Source organism: Bison bison, unplaced genomic scaffold (assembly GCF_000754665.1).
Source record: "Bison bison bison isolate TAMUID 2011002044 unplaced genomic scaffold, Bison_UMD1.0 scf7180017864491, whole genome shotgun sequence".
Taxonomy (NCBI): domain Eukaryota; kingdom Metazoa; phylum Chordata; class Mammalia; order Artiodactyla; family Bovidae; genus Bison; species Bison bison.
The window spans coordinates 20386882-20404247 of record NW_011495050.1 but is presented as its reverse complement, the minus strand read 5'-3'; the positions used below and the strand labels follow the sequence as shown (position 1 = coordinate 20404247).

At 45.0% G+C, this 17366-nt stretch overlaps 1 protein-coding gene across 2 annotated transcripts in view; it reads left to right on the top strand.

Annotated features, from left to right (window-relative positions):
• The window catches only part of GRHL2 (grainyhead-like 2 (Drosophila)), a 171783-nt gene that overhangs the window by 141306 nt on the left and 13111 nt on the right, over positions 1–17366 (top strand). Inside the window, exons 13-14 of one of the 2 annotated variants that reach the window (XM_010863509.1) lie at positions 9711–9805; positions 13661–13746. In XM_010863509.1, the coding sequence (XP_010861811.1) occupies positions 9711–9805; positions 13661–13746 (181 nt within the window). The remainder of the gene's footprint in view (positions 1–9710; positions 9806–13660; positions 13747–17366) is intronic. The other variant, XM_010863508.1, reaches the window with a different exon arrangement.

Below are 17366 nucleotides of genomic sequence, written 5' to 3'. Positions count from 1 at the left end.
CGCTGTTGTAGTTGCAACAGAGACTGTCTAGCCTGGAAAGCCGAACTGTTTACTTTCCAGGGGAAGTGTGCCACCCTCTGTCCTAAAGGATAGAGAATCTCAAAAGAGACTAATAATTCCCTAGTTGGTCAGGAGCAGAGCCTCATCCAGGATCTGACCTCCAAATTCTGAGTTCCAAATTTTCTAAATACCTAGTTATATTGTTCTCTTTTTATCTTGGTGAAAGTGAAGTGAAAGTGAAGTTGCTCAGTCATGTTCGACTCTTTGCGACCCCATGGACTGTAGCCTACCAGGTTCCACCATCCACGGGATTTTCCAGGCAAGAATACTGGAGTGGGTTGCCATTTCCTTCTCCAGGAGATCTTCCCAGCCCAGGGATTGAACCCGGGTCTCCTGCATTGTAGGCAGACGCTTTACCGTCTGAGCTACAGAGGTCGTATATTCCAGTGGCAGGAATGAACAGGAACAATTAGCACCAATCACTTCTACTCTGTTGTTCACTTGGTTCACAAAGGACAGGGTGGCGTCATGGAAGGAACGATGACTCTGAGCCAGGAAGCCCGTGTTCTCCTCCTGGGCTGCTGCTCCCCAGTGGGAAGCCTGGGGCTGGGTCCCTGACCTCTGGACTTTGGTGTTCTCCATTGTAAAAGGAAGATTTTGTAGAAGAGGATCTGTGAGATCTCTCCTGAGGAAACTGAGGATCGGGGGATCTGGTCTCCATCTCCATCTGACCCCTAGTTCCTGGAAGACCCTTCTTGCCTTGATCCTCTGTCCACACTCATCCCCACTGGGATGCCCACGTTCCAGCCTTCCATGAGGTCCCCTCAAGTTTTGCGTTTCTATGGCTCACATACTGCATTCAGGATACAGGGTTTCTTGGTGAATTTGGGCATCCTTAAGTCTGGAAAAACAGTGATTTCCCTCCAAGAACTTGCCATCGCCTGATGCCACATGGGGCACTCAGACCACAATCCTCTCTCAGAATTTCTCTTATTTTTGCTTCTTCTCAAAGGCATGCCACTATCTCCTTTGGGCCCATCTTGTATAATCTCCTCAAAGGCTGGTAGGTGGGTTTAGTCCCTAAGTCACATCCAACTCTTGCAACCCCATGGACTGTAGCTCACTAGGCTCCTCTGTCCATGGTCTTCTCCAGGCAAGAATACTAGAGTGGGTTGCCATTTCCTTTTCCAGTGGATCTTCCCCAACCAGGGATCGAACCCATGTCTCCTGCATTACAGGCAGACTCTTTACCAATGAGCCACCAGGGAAGCCTTAAAGACTGAGTCTTTAGGAAAATAAAAGCCAGAAGAAGACAAATGTAGAGAACAGCAAGTCTGAATTTGGTTCCATCACAGCTCAGAGAGTCAGCCCTCCAAAGTGCCTTCACTCATCAGCCTCTGAATGACTGGAGCAGAGGGCCATGCCTCTCCTCTCAGAGATGCTGCCAGACCAAACCCTGAGCTTGCTTACAGTGTTGCTGAGCAAGAGGTGTTATCTTCCACCCAGAACACTTTGGCCAAAATTCAATGCACTTTGGAGATATTAGAGATTGTTGACCAATCACCAGTGAGTACATTTAATCAACATAATATTAAACCTAAGTATTCATCATGCTGTGTTCATCAGCACAAAATAAAGTTCTTCCGGAATTCTGCCCTATTTCTCTTAAAGGAGCAATTTCCTGGAGGACCAAGCACTTTTTTTTTTGATGAGGTTCTCAGGGATGCTAAGCAAACCATGAGCTGTAGGACATGGTGGGCTATGTCTTAACCACATATACACAGGTGATTACAAATATAGGACAATTTCCCCAGGAGAATATGAAAACATAAACTAAAGCTTTGGGGCCACCTTGAATAGGTAAACTTTTTTGAATATAGCCAAAAGAATCAACACTCTGTTGATACTTTTGTTGTTGTTGTTAATTTACTTTGTTTAACATGCATTTAAAAAGTAACATAATTTAGAAATATCTCACATTTTGTGAAACTTTTATTCGAATTCTTCACAATTCATGACATCTGTATCTTTCTCATTCTTCAAGTTACTTTTTATGTCATCTCATACTATATATCAAGGCAGTTCTCCACTACCTTCAAAGTTGAGATACAGAACTTAGAAATTCTGTCCTAAGTCACAAATATTGACTCTTGTAATATTAGTTACATAAGTGACTGCTGCCATGTTGCCTCTTATTTTTAAATTTTGTTTTTAATTAAACTCTTATTTCAAGATAATCATTGATTCACATGCAGCTGTAAGAAACCCACCCCCTTTTCTTTTCTTTTTTTTTTTGCCACACTGCACAGCCTGCAGGATCTTATTCTCCCCAACAGGGATTGAACCCAGGCCCATAGCAGAGAAAGCGCCAAGTCTGAACCACTGCCAAGTCTGAACCACTGAACCACCGGAGAATTCCCAGGACCATCTCCTTTTCAACGGATATATTTTTACTTTTACTGTTAGATATTGCAGTTAAAAAAATCCACCCAGTAATATTCAAATCTGCATCAGATACACAAGGGAGATTTTTAGAAAATATTTAAGAAAATGAAAATCATCTTTACCATCCCTTAGCGTAGCAGATTTTTATCAGTTTCTTATATTAGTTCCGGTTATTCTTGTACTAGTTAGCCATTTTGCAAATTGGAAGATTTGAACTAAATACTCATAAAACTGAGCTTTACCTCCTTTTATAAATTTAACCTACATTTACCCTTTCTGTTGCTCTTCATTCCTTTATTTCTGTGTTTCTTTGGGATCCTTTTCCATTGTTTTTTTTAATTGTGTTTGATTTCTTTTTTCTTTATTTATTTTTAATTGGAGAGTAATTGTTTTCCAATATTGTGTTGGTTTCTGCCATAGAGCAACATGAGTCAGCCATAGGTGTACATATGTCCCCTTCCTCTTGAACCTCCCTCCCATCTCCTACCCCATCCCACCCCTCTAGGTTGTCACAAAGTATTGGTTTGAGCTCCCTGATTTATACAGCAAATTCCCACTGGCCATCTGTTTTATGTATGATAGTGTATATGTTTCCATGCTCCTCTCTCAGTTTGGCCCACCCTCTCCTTCTCACTGTGTCTGCAAGTCTGTTCTCTATGATTGCGTCTCCACTGCAGCCCTGCAAATAGCTTCATCAGTACCATCTTTCTAGATTCCATATATATACGACATTTGTTTTCCTGACTTACTTTACTCTGTATAATAGGCTCTAGGTTCATTCACCTCAATTAGAACCGACTCAAATGCATTCCTTTTCATGGCTGAATAATATTCCATTGTATACATGTACCTCAACTTCTTTGCAAATTCATCTGTTGATGGAAATCAATCCATGTGATACACCATGTCAACAAAGTAAAAGATAAAATCATTTGATAATCTCAATAGAGGCAGAAACAGCTTTTGACAAAATTCAGCATACATTTATGATAAAAACTCTTTAAAAAATGGGCATAGAAGGAATCTATTTCAACATAGTAAAGGCCATATATGATACACCCTTAGCAAACATTATTCTCAATGGTGAAAAGCCAGAAGCATTTCCTCTAAGTTCAGGAATGAGACAAGGTTGCTCACTCTCACCACTGTTACTCAACACAGCTTTGGAAGCCCTAGCCGCTGCAGTTAAAGCAGAAAAAGAAATAAAAGGGATCTGGATTGGAAAAGAAGAAGTAAAACTCTCACTGTTTACAGATGACATGATACTATACTTAGAAAACCCTAAAGATACTATCAGAATTACCAGAGCTAAATTGGTGAATTTAAGTCACAGAATACAAAATACGTCAAACGTCACTTGCATTCCTATATACTAACAATGAAAAATCAGAAAGAGAAATTAAGGAATCAATCCCATTTACCATTACAACAAAAAGAATAAAATACTTAAGAATAAACCTACCTAAGAATACCAAAGAGCTTTCCATTATTTATTTATTTGGCTACACGGCCTGGGCGAGCTTAGTTCCCTCACCAGCAATCAAACTGGGGCCCCCCGAATTGGAAGTGCAGTTTCTTAACCAACTGGACCACCAGGGAATTCCCTCACCATCTTTTAAATTTTGTTTACTTTTAAACTTTTTATTTTATATTGGGGTATAGCAGAGTAACCATGTTGTGATGGTTTCAGGTGAACAGCAAACGGATTCAGCCATACATACTCTCCCCAAACCTTCCCTCCCATTCAAGCTGCCACATAATATTATACATGCTGCTTTATTAAAATAGATAATCAACAAGACCTACTGTATAGCACGTGGCACTCTGCCCCACCATTTTTCAAAAACTGAAATATAGTTGGTTTACAATGTTGAGTTAGTTTCTGGTATTTGGCAAAGTGATTCAGTTATATATGGGCTCCTTTTCCTGTTGCTAGAAGAATTCTGTTTAATTGTTCTTTCATTATGGAACTTTTGGCAAAGAATTCTTTCATATTTGTTTCTTTGTTGTAAGCATTTTTATTTGGTCATCATTTTTCTAGCGTATTTTTGTTTTATTGTCTTTGTCTCATGCAGCTTAAGAATCTGACAAAGATCTAGGAAGGAATATTGCAGTGTCTGGCTCACTTCTCCCGCTTCTCTTCTCTCTGGAAGTTTTCCCATTAGTCCTGAATACCTTTGCACTCCTAAACACCAATTTCTGTTTCTCTAACACCATGAGATTGCCCAAAGCTGTGCAGGCTTCTTTGCCCTTAAGTATGTGCCTCTGCTGGGATCACCATCCTCTGCTCCCAGTTGAGAAATGGCAGATGCTTCAGGGGAAAGCAGCTCACTGACTATCAGCCCACCTTGCTGCATTTTTCTCCTCTGGGATCTTAGCTCTCAGGTTCTGGCTGACTCAACAGTAGTCTCCAATACCTTCAATAAGATTAAATATTAACATATATATATACATACACACACACACAGTTACTTAAGTTGTTCTTGGATGGAACATTGCTTGGTTTGCCACAACTGCAACATCTTAGCCACAAACAGAAATATCTGTATTTCCTCTTAAAATGATCCTTCTCAGGCCTACTGACCTAATTATTTACTGCTTTTAATTGTAAGCTCTTAACTACCATAATTGTTACTAAATATATGTGGGGTTTGTTTGCTTTTTGACTTTGGTTTGTTTTTACTGACTGTGTCAGATGAATTCTACCAAGACCCTGAACTAGCATTGATTAAAGTCATTTGGAAATGATAGATTCTTCCCCAAAGAGCGATTTGTTGTTGCAAATAAATTGAGATTCTACTCCATTATGTGAGAGCCTTTGTGAGGACTTGAACATAAGAGGACCTCCACTTTTCTGAGGCTAATAAACGGTTGTGGTGGTGTTAGTCTCTCAGTTGTGTTCCACTCTTCGTGATCCCATGGACAGTAACCCACCAGGCTCCTCTGTCCATGGGATTCTCCAGACAAGAATTCTGGGGTGGGTTGCCATTCCCTTCTCCTGGGGATCTTCCCGACCCAGGGATTGAACCCGGGTCTCCCACATTGCGGGCAGATTCTTACCATCTGAGCCATCAGGGAAACCAACAAAGGGCAGGGACATTCATTTATTTAGGGCAGATGTGGTCGCCAGCCTACACGGGCCATACGCAGAGCTGTGAACTAGACAAACTATGCTGCCATGGTGCCGGCAGCGCCTTTCTGGGTTTTATTCTGACACCTCCTCACTAGGTACTGATGTCTAGTGTGACCCAGCCTGACAGGTAGGGCTCAACGTGGCCAAGTATGTCCAGAGACGCAGCCTCCAGACCCAGGCACCTTCCCAGTCTTTTTCCTGATGAAACAGCTAGCCTTTGTTAATACCTCAGGGACTTGCTCTCCCTGAAATTGACCCCATAAAACAATGGCTTCACACGTTGCTGGGTCTGGAGCCCCTCCACACGTTAACCTCACACACTGTGCCCAAAAGGTGTGGGTTGAAGGAAGAAGATTGGTATCAGAGAAAGCTCCTTCTCCTTGTTCTCATCCTTTTGTGGTGCAATCTACTGTAATTGAACAGGACATCAGGAGACCTGAAATCTGTGCTCTTCCCATCTATCAACTGGGCAGTCATTTCTGCCCTTCTTTTCTCACCTTGCCTTGAAAAGAAATGAAACCACTGAATTCAGACCACACAAGCTATTGACTCCCACTGGGTTTATAGATTTGGAAGTGTGAAAAAGCATCTCTGAACTCCTAAGAGAAATGTGGTTTATCCAAGATGTTATTTTAATGACAAAGTTTGTCATGGCTCAGAGTGGGGTGCTGTCAAAAGTCAACAGAACTGGAAAAATATAAATAAATCGTCCTTGGCGAGAAAAAGAAAATCACTAGTTAAGGAACCCTGACACAGCATGAGTGGTGATAGTTCAGTCTGTTTACCCATTATTAACCTCCTGGTCACTGACTGCCAAGTCAATGAATTTTTAATCTTCTGCTCCCAAGGTCATGGTCAGTCCAGATTCAAGACATGACAGAATAATATGACCCACTTTTATGATTTTAAAGAAAAGTGAGGGGAAGATAGAGGGAACAGGGCCCTTAAAACTCATTACCACCTTCAACTGGGACTTGACCTTGAGTTTTTCCTCTAGCTCTTTCCATGGTTTGATTACCATGGGATAAGATGGAATGCTGACTCTTAATATCATTTCTCATACTCTTACTCATCGTCATCTCAGTTTTATTGGGTACTTTATCATGAGGTTGTCCCTCAGAGCTGGGTTCTCTTAACAGCCTGATTCACTGTTTAGCTGCATTGCCCAGCATAAGACACGACAGCTGTGCCTTAGTTTGGTCATCACTGAATAGGGATAAGATTAGTTCTCGCCCTGCTGGCTCGCAGAGTGTTCAAGAGACTTAATTTACCAAGATGAAAAGTGCTTTATAGAAAGTGGTCTTCCTAAGGGCTGGTAGACATACTTTTGGACCATCTAGAGCAGCAATCCCCATCCTTTTTGGCCCCAGGGACTGGTTTTATGGAAGACGATTTTCTGTGCACCTTGGAGGAGGGGGATTGGTTTTAGGATGGTTCAAGCGCATTATACCTATTGTGTACTTTGTTTCTATTATTATATCGGCTCCACATCAGATCATCAGGCATTAGATTCTGGAGTTTGGGGACCCCTGATCTAGAGTGTGATCTAGTTGACTTCCCTGGTAGCTCAGTTGGTAAAGAATCCGCCTGCAATGCAGGAGACCCCAGTTTGATTCCTGGACTGGGAAGATCCCCTGAAGAAGGTATAGGCTACCCACTCCAGTATTCCTGCCTGGAGAATTCCATGGACAGAGGAGATTGCATGGGATTGCAACGAGTCAGACATGACTGAACAACTTTCACAGTCACAGATCTAGACTGTGAGATGGTCAATTAAAGGCTTGTTGGTTTAATAATTTAAACCGTTAGAATTAATAGAAATGCCGTTTGGACAGTTTTACCCCACGTACTCTTTCTACCACTGGATCCCAGCATTAGCTCCACTTGAGAATTGAGAAAATAAAAGCTTCTTAATGACAGGGATGCCAGTAGAGGTTTGGTTTTGAAACAGAGTTTTATATTATTAATGTCTTGGAAGCTTGGGATTGATACAATGTCAGTCTCCAATGCAGGAAGTTTTTTCAACTTTGGCCCTTAATTTGGACTAGAGAGGTAGTTTGGACTATTTGCCATATGATGGTAAATGGGAACTTTGAGCTCTTTCAAATTGTCTGCCTTCTGTACTCTTTCCCCGTATCTCTCTTCCTCAGATCTCTCCCTCGTTCATTTTCATGATCATCATGATGCATCTCTAATAACACTTCAGTTGTTCTTACAATGTATCAGGCAACTCTGTGAGTGCTTCACGTATGTTGAATTCATTTACTTCTCTCAACAGCCTCCTTTTAAAGACAAGCAGGCTGAGTCTCAGGGCAGTTGAAGGACTTGTCCATGTGTTCATAGCTAGTAGATTGCAAAGCACGGGGTTATTATTTTTTTTAATTTTTATTGAAACATGGTTGATTTATTGTGTTGTGTTAGTTTCAAGTGTCCAGCAAAGTGATTCAGTTATATATATAATTTTTTAGAATCTTTTCCATTATAGGTTATTACAAGATATTGAGTAGAGTTCCCTGTGCTATACAGTAGGTCCTTGTTGGTTATCTATTTTAGATTTTAATCCCAAACTCCTAATTTATGGCCCCCCACTTTCCCCTTTGGTGGCCATAGCTTGTTTTCTTTGTATGTGAGTCTGCAAAGCAGGGGTTTAAACCACGGTGCTCGGTACCCAGAGTTCATGTCTTAACAATACCGCTGAGCTGCCTATCTATCCTTGCTTCATGTGCCTGGGTCCAGGAATCCCCAGAGAGATGAAAGTTTCCTGAAAACCTGCACCCACTCTCTTGAGGGCTTTAAGGACAGTAGGACGCCATGCAGGACCGTTTGCTCGGTGTTTTGGTCAGTTTGGGTTGCTGTGACAAGACACCATGAACTAGGTGGCTCAGACAGCACAGCATGCGTCTCACAGTTTGAGAGGCTGAAAGTCTCTAGAAGGAGAGACTGGAAGAGATCAGAATGCCAGTATGGCTGCCATCTGGTGAGGACCCTCTTCTGGCCTGCAGACCACCATCCTCTTGCTATGTCCTCACATGGCAGAGAGAGGGCATCCGCTCCTTAAAAGATGCTCCCATCATGGGGGGCTCCACCCACAGGGTCTAATTGCCTCTGAATGCTCCCGCCTCTGAATACCCTTCTCCTGGGGGCTTGGGTTTCAGCCTCTGAGTCTGAGGGGACACACGTGCCGGCTGCGACTCTCAGCAGTGACGACTACTGTTCTTCCGAGTTCCTTTCTCCTGACAGCTCTCCCTTCCTTAGAAAGCCCGCAATGGACAGGGACTCTGGGAGGAAATGTAGAACTACCAGAACTTGCTGACTGGGGACCTGTGGGCCCTCAGGAAGAGGGGCTGAAACCCTCTCCTGGAGGAAGGGAGGGCTGGGTCTAGGAATCCTCCAGCACTGCAGTCTCCTCTGTCGCAAGTGATGGAGCCGTGGAACAGCAGGATCTGAGGGCAACTTCATAACTGAGACCCACTGAGGCAGGCCTGGGGCCTTCCCAGGGGGCGCCAGTGGTAAAGAGCCTGCCTGCCAATGCAGGAGACATAAGAGATGTGGGTTCAATCCCTGGGTTGGGAAGATCCCCTGGAGGAAGACATGGCAACGCACTCCAGTATTCTTGCCTGGAGAATCTCATGGACAGGGGAGCCTGGCGGGGTCGCAAAGAGTCGGACACGACTGAAGCGACTTAGCACGCATGCACGAGGGAGGCCTGTGCCCTTTCCAGACAGAGGTCATGCTCTGCCCTCGGGGCTGGCGAGAGGGTGCAGGACACCCAGATGCTAGCTAGATGGGAGGGGCTGGGTAACTTGGAGGGCATACAGACACAGGGCTCACATCGCCTCCCTAGCCCTCGACATTTGAGCAGGAAGGGGGTGAGGTGTAGGACAGAATGGGTGAAACCCAGCGGTCCCCCCTGGCGGATCCGTATTTAGGACAGGGAGAATGTCTCGGGGCCACGTGGTAAAGATATTGGGGTGTGTGTTCTGCCCCACACGCCCACTCGGGACCTGCAACCAGAAGGCGGGAGGTTGGTGCATGGATCCAGTTGTGACGAGGGATGGTATACACAATGGGAAAGGGTTTTTGTTGGCACCCCGCATACTTTAATGAATGAACACTTTCTCATCTTTTCTAGCAGCAGTGTCCTTGTGAAACGGATGTTCAGGCCCATGGAAGAGGAGTTTGGTCCAGCACCCTCTAAGCAGATGAAAGAAGAAGGGATGAAGCGAGGTACCGCTCCCCCTGGGGCCCTGCCCTCCTTGGCCTAGCTCTCATGAGGAAGAGTGGGGGACGGTTCACCCAGAAGAGCTCACATTCCGTCCGGGCCCTGCGGTTCCGTGCTGGCCTGGAGATGCTCTTATTGACAAAGGAAGTCCACAGTTTCCTCCTTTGCTTTCCACCTTGCCTCTTTAAACACCCTAAGCAAACATTTATTCTTTCTGGGAGCTGGTTCTTTCCTTTACCTTGAGGGCAACATAATGAACATACTGACTCATCCAGCAGTGAAATAGAAAGTTAAAAAGAAACCTGCGCTGTGTTTGACAATAGCCTCTCATAAGCACCAAGAGCTGAGACTTGTTCAATAGACACCAATGATGGATCATGGCACAAGTAAATGAACCTATTTTCTGTGATATCACAACTTAACTCATTTTCTCTTGGTCAAGGATATTATTCCACTTCACCAAGAGGGTAAGAAAGGAAGCACGGGCATGTTAGTGTCTTGTTCAGCATCTCAGTGCTTTGCTGACCCACTGTCCTTCCTGGGAGTAAGAGGAAGGGGTGAAGGGGGGCGTACCCCGCACACTCTGCTGTAGCCAACACCAAGAGCTTCCAGAACTTCCGGCTTATGCAGCACTGGACTGTTAATGAGGCAGGTTGCTATACGCCCACCATCTGCCCAGGCTTGAGGTTTTTGTTATTGAGAATTTTTTCCCCTATTTGTTAAAATGGGTTTGTACAGTGGTAAGAGCATCCCCTCTGCAGCCTCCCTCAGCCTTGTCACATTGAATGACCTTGGGAAGGTCCTCTGTGCATTGGAGTCCTCGCTTGTAAAGTGGGGACCACAAGGATACCTACATCACAGAATGAGGACTGATGAGTTAATGTATGTAAAGCACTAAACTCAAGTGCCCAGTGCATAGTAAGCACTCCATCTTCACTATTACTAGTTTTATTTTTAGGCCTGGATCTAGTTAAGGCATATTATCATAATTATGATTGAGTAATGAGCATTTCAGAATTCAAAGAGCATAAATACCTGAGTAGTGTTGATTGCAGTAGTAGTATTTAAACCTTTAAAGGGTTTTCAGATTTCCCAGGCTCACCATCAAATATTCGAGTCCATTTTGAGCTCTGTTCCTGCATGCCTTTTATATCTCATCCTTTAAAAGGAGGGCAGTGTTGTATGGAAATCAAGAATCACACAGGCCAAAGTGATTGCAGCTTAGATCCATAGTTAGTGAGTGTGACTGGTCTAAAGATTGTGTTTTTCAGATTATTTTGAGGTGGTGAAGTTAGCACAAAAATTGCCACCAGAATTTGTATTGGGCTGTGACGAGACACGGTTATGGCCTTTGAAACATCTCAGTCGTAGGGACACATGAGGGCGCTGCAACCTTCCAGCAATAGAGAACTCCCAGGAGTGGCTTGTCTTTGGAAAAGGGCTGTGGAGTGCCTGAGCCCCTCCGCCAGGACTCCTACTCTGAGCTGGGCTTTGATGAGCACGAGGAGCCGGGATCAGTGATGGTGCCCACTGTTTGTTTGTTAGAAGTTCTCCAGGAGAGGCAGTGACCGTAATTATCACCAATGCCACTGTTTGCTGCTTTGTCTTTGTAGCCACTTCTCAGGGTGGCTCCCTTGGAGTCACCTGGGGCTGGCCCCCCCTTGGCTGGCTGCCTTTGTCTGTAGGAGGTCTTGGATGTGTGATGATGGTTATTGCTATCATTAGCGGAGTGATTATTATCCACAGACACACAGTTAATGAGAGCTGTCTCTCTGGGCAAGCCGTGGGGGTGAGCTGTAAGCCCAGCGCTGCCAGTGTGGCTGTCAACAAGCCCAGCAGGAGACGGTGACACAGTATGCAGCCGGTCAACCTGCCGCCACGCCCCCTTTAACCCTTTCCAGGGACTCCTGCAGCAGGAGTGGCAGCTGCACTATCTCAGATCCAGTGGAAGTGGTACTCACTTTAATAGAACATGGTTTGGGGTTTCCTTAGGGTACTGGAGATTACGTTTTTCTGTTGGGGGTCCATGGGAAGAAGTTACAGAACGTTTATCTGTGAGAGGCACCGGTGGGGTTTCTTGTTCTGTTTTGTTTTTTACTTAAAATTTCCCCCATCTAGTAGTAATTGAGGCCCTGTGGTCTAATTATTTCTCTCTGTGCTGCTAACATTGAGACCTCATACAGTGCCATTAGGTCACTAGATCATTGTAGCTGAAATGGGGGCTATCCAATATCGGAGATACTATTCTCCAATCTATTTCCTTGGTATTTTATTTTTATACTTGGTGAAGAGAAGAAACTGCAATGCTTACGGTTTTGTTTTTTTCTTTCTGGGGCATCATACAGAAACTGAACCTCTGGCTGCAGAAGGAAAATGCGGGCAGAGCCCATGTGCACTCATAGACGCTGCTGTTACAAAGCAGCAACTTTAATGATGTCCCTGGGGACTGGGCAGGAGGAGAAGAAGGGGTGGGAGTTTGGATTAGAGCCGATTTCATTTCCCAGCTCCAGCTCCATTCTTTCAGGCTGGTGGTGACCGCGGCTCCATGGGTATCTGACGGTGGTCAGGATCTGGGCTCAACAGGGCTTCTGACCTGTGCGTTCTTCCTATTGTGGCCAGGTGCATGGGGCTTCAGCCTCGGCCCCTTCCTTCCCTCTGAAGGTAGAAGCAGAAGCCAGGTCATCACCAGGAGGAGGGAAAGAAAGGGCAGGCAGTTCACTGGGCCTGGAGAGTCTCATCTGAATAGTGCTTCCTGGTTCTTCCCGGGAGCTGAGCCTGGTGCAGTTGCTGTAAGAGTGGGGCTGCAGTAACAGTGTGCCTTTGCCTCCCTGAGGACCCCTGGGGTCCCTGCCATCTCTTGTATTCTGTGCATTGCTGGATTCAGTATGTTAGGTTATAGAGAAATGAGCAGAAAACTGCATGTGCCTTCGCCAAGGGAACCAGCACCCTCACTACAGTTGCTTCATAATGACCCAGGGATGGAGAAATTGGAGGTGCCGCCTGCGTGCCTGGTGCCCATGGCTGCTGTCTCATTCAGCCCTCTCAGCAGCCCCACGAGGGAGGTATCGTCCTCAGCTTGAAGGGGTTGAACAAATAGGGCCCCCCAGCAGGCTGAACTGGGCTCAAAGCCAGATCAGGTTCTCAGCTCCTCCCTCAGCTTGCCTCCGACTTGCTCGGTCTCCCTGTGGGCCTGTTAGTCTGTCCACCTGGGGGTCGCCTCCCTGTCCCCTCCCTCCCACCCTCCTCACCCCCATGGCCTGCACTGATGCCTCTACACCCTCCATAACTCAGATCTCTCCTTCAAAGTAGCCTTCTGGGAGCCCTCCTTCCCCACCCCCTTGAAAAAGCTCAGGCCTTACAAGCCCTCGCTTGTGGTTTTTTTCCTTCATAACTCTGACACCCTGTCTGCTCATCTGAGGAATGCCCGCCTCTCTAAGTGGACTACAGACTTCTGAAGGGCAGGCTGTGTCTTAACTCATTACTGCAACCCCAGCTCCTGTCACACCGCCTGGGGCCTTGGGCCCAGATGGATATCCAGTAATACTTGTTGAATGGTCAAATAAATAGAAGATAGAGGTCACAGAGAGATGGGTCATAAAGAGATTGTGTGCCCACCTTAAAGGAATTCAAATGTGATGGGTGTGATGGGTGTGATGTGACGACGTCTTACACCCTACTGTTGGTTTCTTTCATTGAATCCTCAGTAACAGTCCCTAGCCGCAGGTGCCTCGTCACCGGGTGGGATGCCGTCTGGGTCAGGGGTCGGATGATGGCAGCCTCTGACCCCTGTGTCAGGGGAGCAGCCTCCAGGGGCAGCCACGTGGGTTCTGCGGTCATGGCTTCCCGCCCTTCTCTTCCAGTGCTTCTGTACGTGAGGAAGGAGACGGACGACGTGTTTGATGCCTTGATGTTGAAATCCCCCACCGTGAAGGGCCTGATGGAAGCGGTAAGCGTGAGCCCCCTTCAGCCTCCAAGAAACCAGCATGCAGTCTCCTATGGGCTGGAATCCATTTATTAAAAGGCAGCCTTCGAGGTTGGCTCTGGAATGAGCTTTATAAAAGAAAAAGGAAAACTGGAGATTTATGGAGACACTGATTTCTATCCTGACATGGCTTATTATCTTAAGGAGAAGGAAATTGGAAAACTGCCAATTTCCTGTCAGTTTAAGGCTAATCAGAGTAAAGATGCCATAGAGGAAGGTTAAATTGTGGGTTTCTATCAGCCTCTTTGCAAGAAACCAAATTAGATGGGCTTCCCGGGTGGCACCAGTGATAAAGAACCTACCTGCCAATGCAGGAGACATGAAAGATGAGGGTTCAATCCTGGGATCGGGAAGATCCCCTGTAGGAGGGCATGGCAACCCACTCCAGTATTCTTGCATGGAGAATCCCATGGACAGAGGAGCCTGGTGGGCTGTAGTCCATAGGATCTCAAAGAGTCGGACACAGCTGAAGCGACTTAGCATGCAACTTCCTAATATGTATGGAACAAAAATAATTAGGAAGTGTCTCACCAGCTGTGACAGTGTACAGTATAATCCAGAATAAATTATGACTTCTTTTGGTTAAGGAAAAAGTATATATTGCAGAGTTATAATAATTTAAGTAAGATTCTGAAGTTCTTCCCTCCCTTCTCATCCCCAATTTAATCTAGTGTTAACTAACCGGGGACTCAGGAAGATATTTTACATTTTATTTATGTATTACCTATGTGAATATGACTCTACCTTGAATATGATTTCTGGCTCCCCTGTACATTTATGTTGCAGAACACGTATATTTTTTATAGTGATGCAGTGGAGAAGGAGATGGCAACCCACTCCAGTATTCTTGCCTACGGAAGCCCATGGACAGAGGAGCCTGGCAGGCTACAGTCTGTGGGGTCACAAGAGTCGGACATGACTGAGCGACTAAGCCCAGCACAGCACATAGGGATGGAGACAATAGGGTTGCCAAGGGCCAGTCCAGAACTTTTGTTAGTCTGGAAACCTGCTGCATTGAAACAGCATTTTGGGCTATGGAGTAATATGTCAAAATGTATATATAAAACAGTGCCTGTACGTGGGATCATGCACTGTGTTGTCTTTTGTGGGTGGCTTATTTCACTTAGCATAATGTTTTTGAGGTTCATCAATGCTGTACTATAAACCAGTACTTCGTTCTTTTTAATGGCTGAGTAATGTTCCATTGTGTGGATATACCACATTTCATTTTCCCATTCACCAGTTGGTGGACATCTGGATTTTCACCTCCACCTTTTAGCTATTGTGAATAGTTCTGCCAAAAGCATCTGGCTACAAGTTTTTTTTTTTTTTTGAATACTTGTTTTTTCAATTTTTTTTGATATATATGAGGAGTGTCTGCCAGCCAGATACAAAAGATCACATTGTATGATTCAATTTTTAGGAAATATCAAGAATAAACAAATCCATAGAGACAGAAAGCAGATTCGTTGTTGCCAGGATTTTGATGAAAGGTGAATGAGGAACGATTATTTTGTGAGTTTCCTTCTGGGCTGATGAATTGTTCTGAAACTGCATAGTCCTGATGTTTGCAGAACATCGTGAATGCACTAAATACTACTGAATTGCATACTTTAAATGATTTAAGTGGGAAATTGTATGACATGTAAAAAAAATTATTTGTTCACCTGAAATTTTTTTTAAAAAGCATAAGAATGTTACCAATGCACATTGCCCCCCTCTGTGGTTGGCATTGTTAGGCAATACAGAACAGGGCATGGAGGACCACCCTCTAAGAAAACATGTGAATGCCCGGCTTGGTAATCTCTTCTGTTCTTAGGATTTGCCATTGGAATGGAGTTTGTCGTTACTGAATCTGCCCCTGTAAAGGGAAAACACAACCAGAAATGAACACAACAAAAAGTGTGAGCTCTACTTCTTCAAAAGAACCAAGATTTTTTAAATGACCCTAAAATCACTGGAAGATTGATTTATGAGCTAGAGGAGCCCTTTGGATAGAGTTCATACCCTTCATACCCTGTGTGCCTGCGTGCTAAGTCGCTTCAGTCGTGTCCGACTCTTTGCGACCCCATGGACTATAGCCCATCGGGCTCCTCTGTCCATGGGATCCTTCAGGCAAGAATAGTGGGTTGCCAGGTCCTCCTCCAGGGGATCTTCCCGACCCTGGGATCAAACCTGAGTCTCTTATGTCTCCTGCCTTGGCAGGGGGATTCTTTACCATTAGCGCCACCTGGAAAGCCCTTCATACCCTTAACCTGGCCTTTAAGATCATATTACTGAAACTCACTTGGCTGTTTCAAGTGCACAAACCGAGGCCTTAACCCAGATTCCAGTTCTGCTGAATTCGAGGTGGGGTGGGGATGGAGCTGCAGGAAAATATATTCTTAACAGTTCTTCAGGGAATTCTTAGATCAACCAGTTGTGAGAACCGCTGATCTCGACCAATTCTAAACTAATTCATCACACCCTTTTCCTTGATGTCTTCCTTTCCTGTCTGTGACATCTGTTCAGTTCTGCAAGTGTTTGGTAGCTGTGGTCTCGCTGGATCACAGTGGGGTTCGATATCACCTTCTCCTCCTCCCGCACTGTGACTGACTCTGTTTATTTGTTTCTCTCTTCCCCAATGGAATGTGAAGTTCTTGAGAACAGGGACTTTGTCTCTTGCTGTCTTCTGTGTATCCCTAGGTCTTTAAGCATAAGTGTTATGCTTGACTGACTGAACTGAGCATGCCGCCATGCCGAGTGCTATGGGGGCATGCATTCCACATGCACTGTTCTCATTTGATCCTCAGAATATCCCTGTAAACTTGGGAGGTCAGATGTCATCACCATCCTTTGCAGATGTGGGTGTCCTGAGAGGTCTGATAGCTCCACAGAGTGGCAGAGCCAATGTAAGCCCTTGAGCAATGTAAGTGCACTTAGGGAGACGTCCACACGTGAAAAGTTATTACAAGAAGAACAGACCTTCCAAGCCACAGCTCATATCAACTAAAGGAAAGAAGCTTGGGCAATAGTGAGCCATCAGGCAAGAAGTGTGTGTGTACTGCTTTGAACCACAAAGTCAGGGTTCAAGTCCTGACTCTGACACTTCAGGGTGGTGGGCAAATTTCTCAGCCTCTCTACACCCCAGGTTTATCATTTCTGAAATCAGAGTAATGATAATATGGCCTATTATTATGAAGATAACAAGATGTGGAGTTGTTGCGAGGATTAAGTGACTTCATAGACGAGGTGTTTAAAGCAGCACATAGACTACTCTATAGGTGAGTATTTATATGTAGTAGATGACTGTATGTGCTCTGGGGTGGGGAGGCAGACAGAGTCCTTCTAACCAGAGGGACTAAAACTAAGGGTGTTCTTCCATGGTGAAGCTGGCTAGGGTGCACAAGGAAAGGAGGGTTCATGAACCTGGGAGCACCCACTTGTACGCTGCTGACTTATTCATGCATGGAGATACAAGCCTGTCCCTCCTGATTCTATTGACAGATCAAATGCAGTCACCTAGGAAGTATCTGCAAGCAAGAGTCACCGGTTTTTAAAAAGTGCATCCTAGAGCCCACACTCAGCACTTTATAACTCCACAG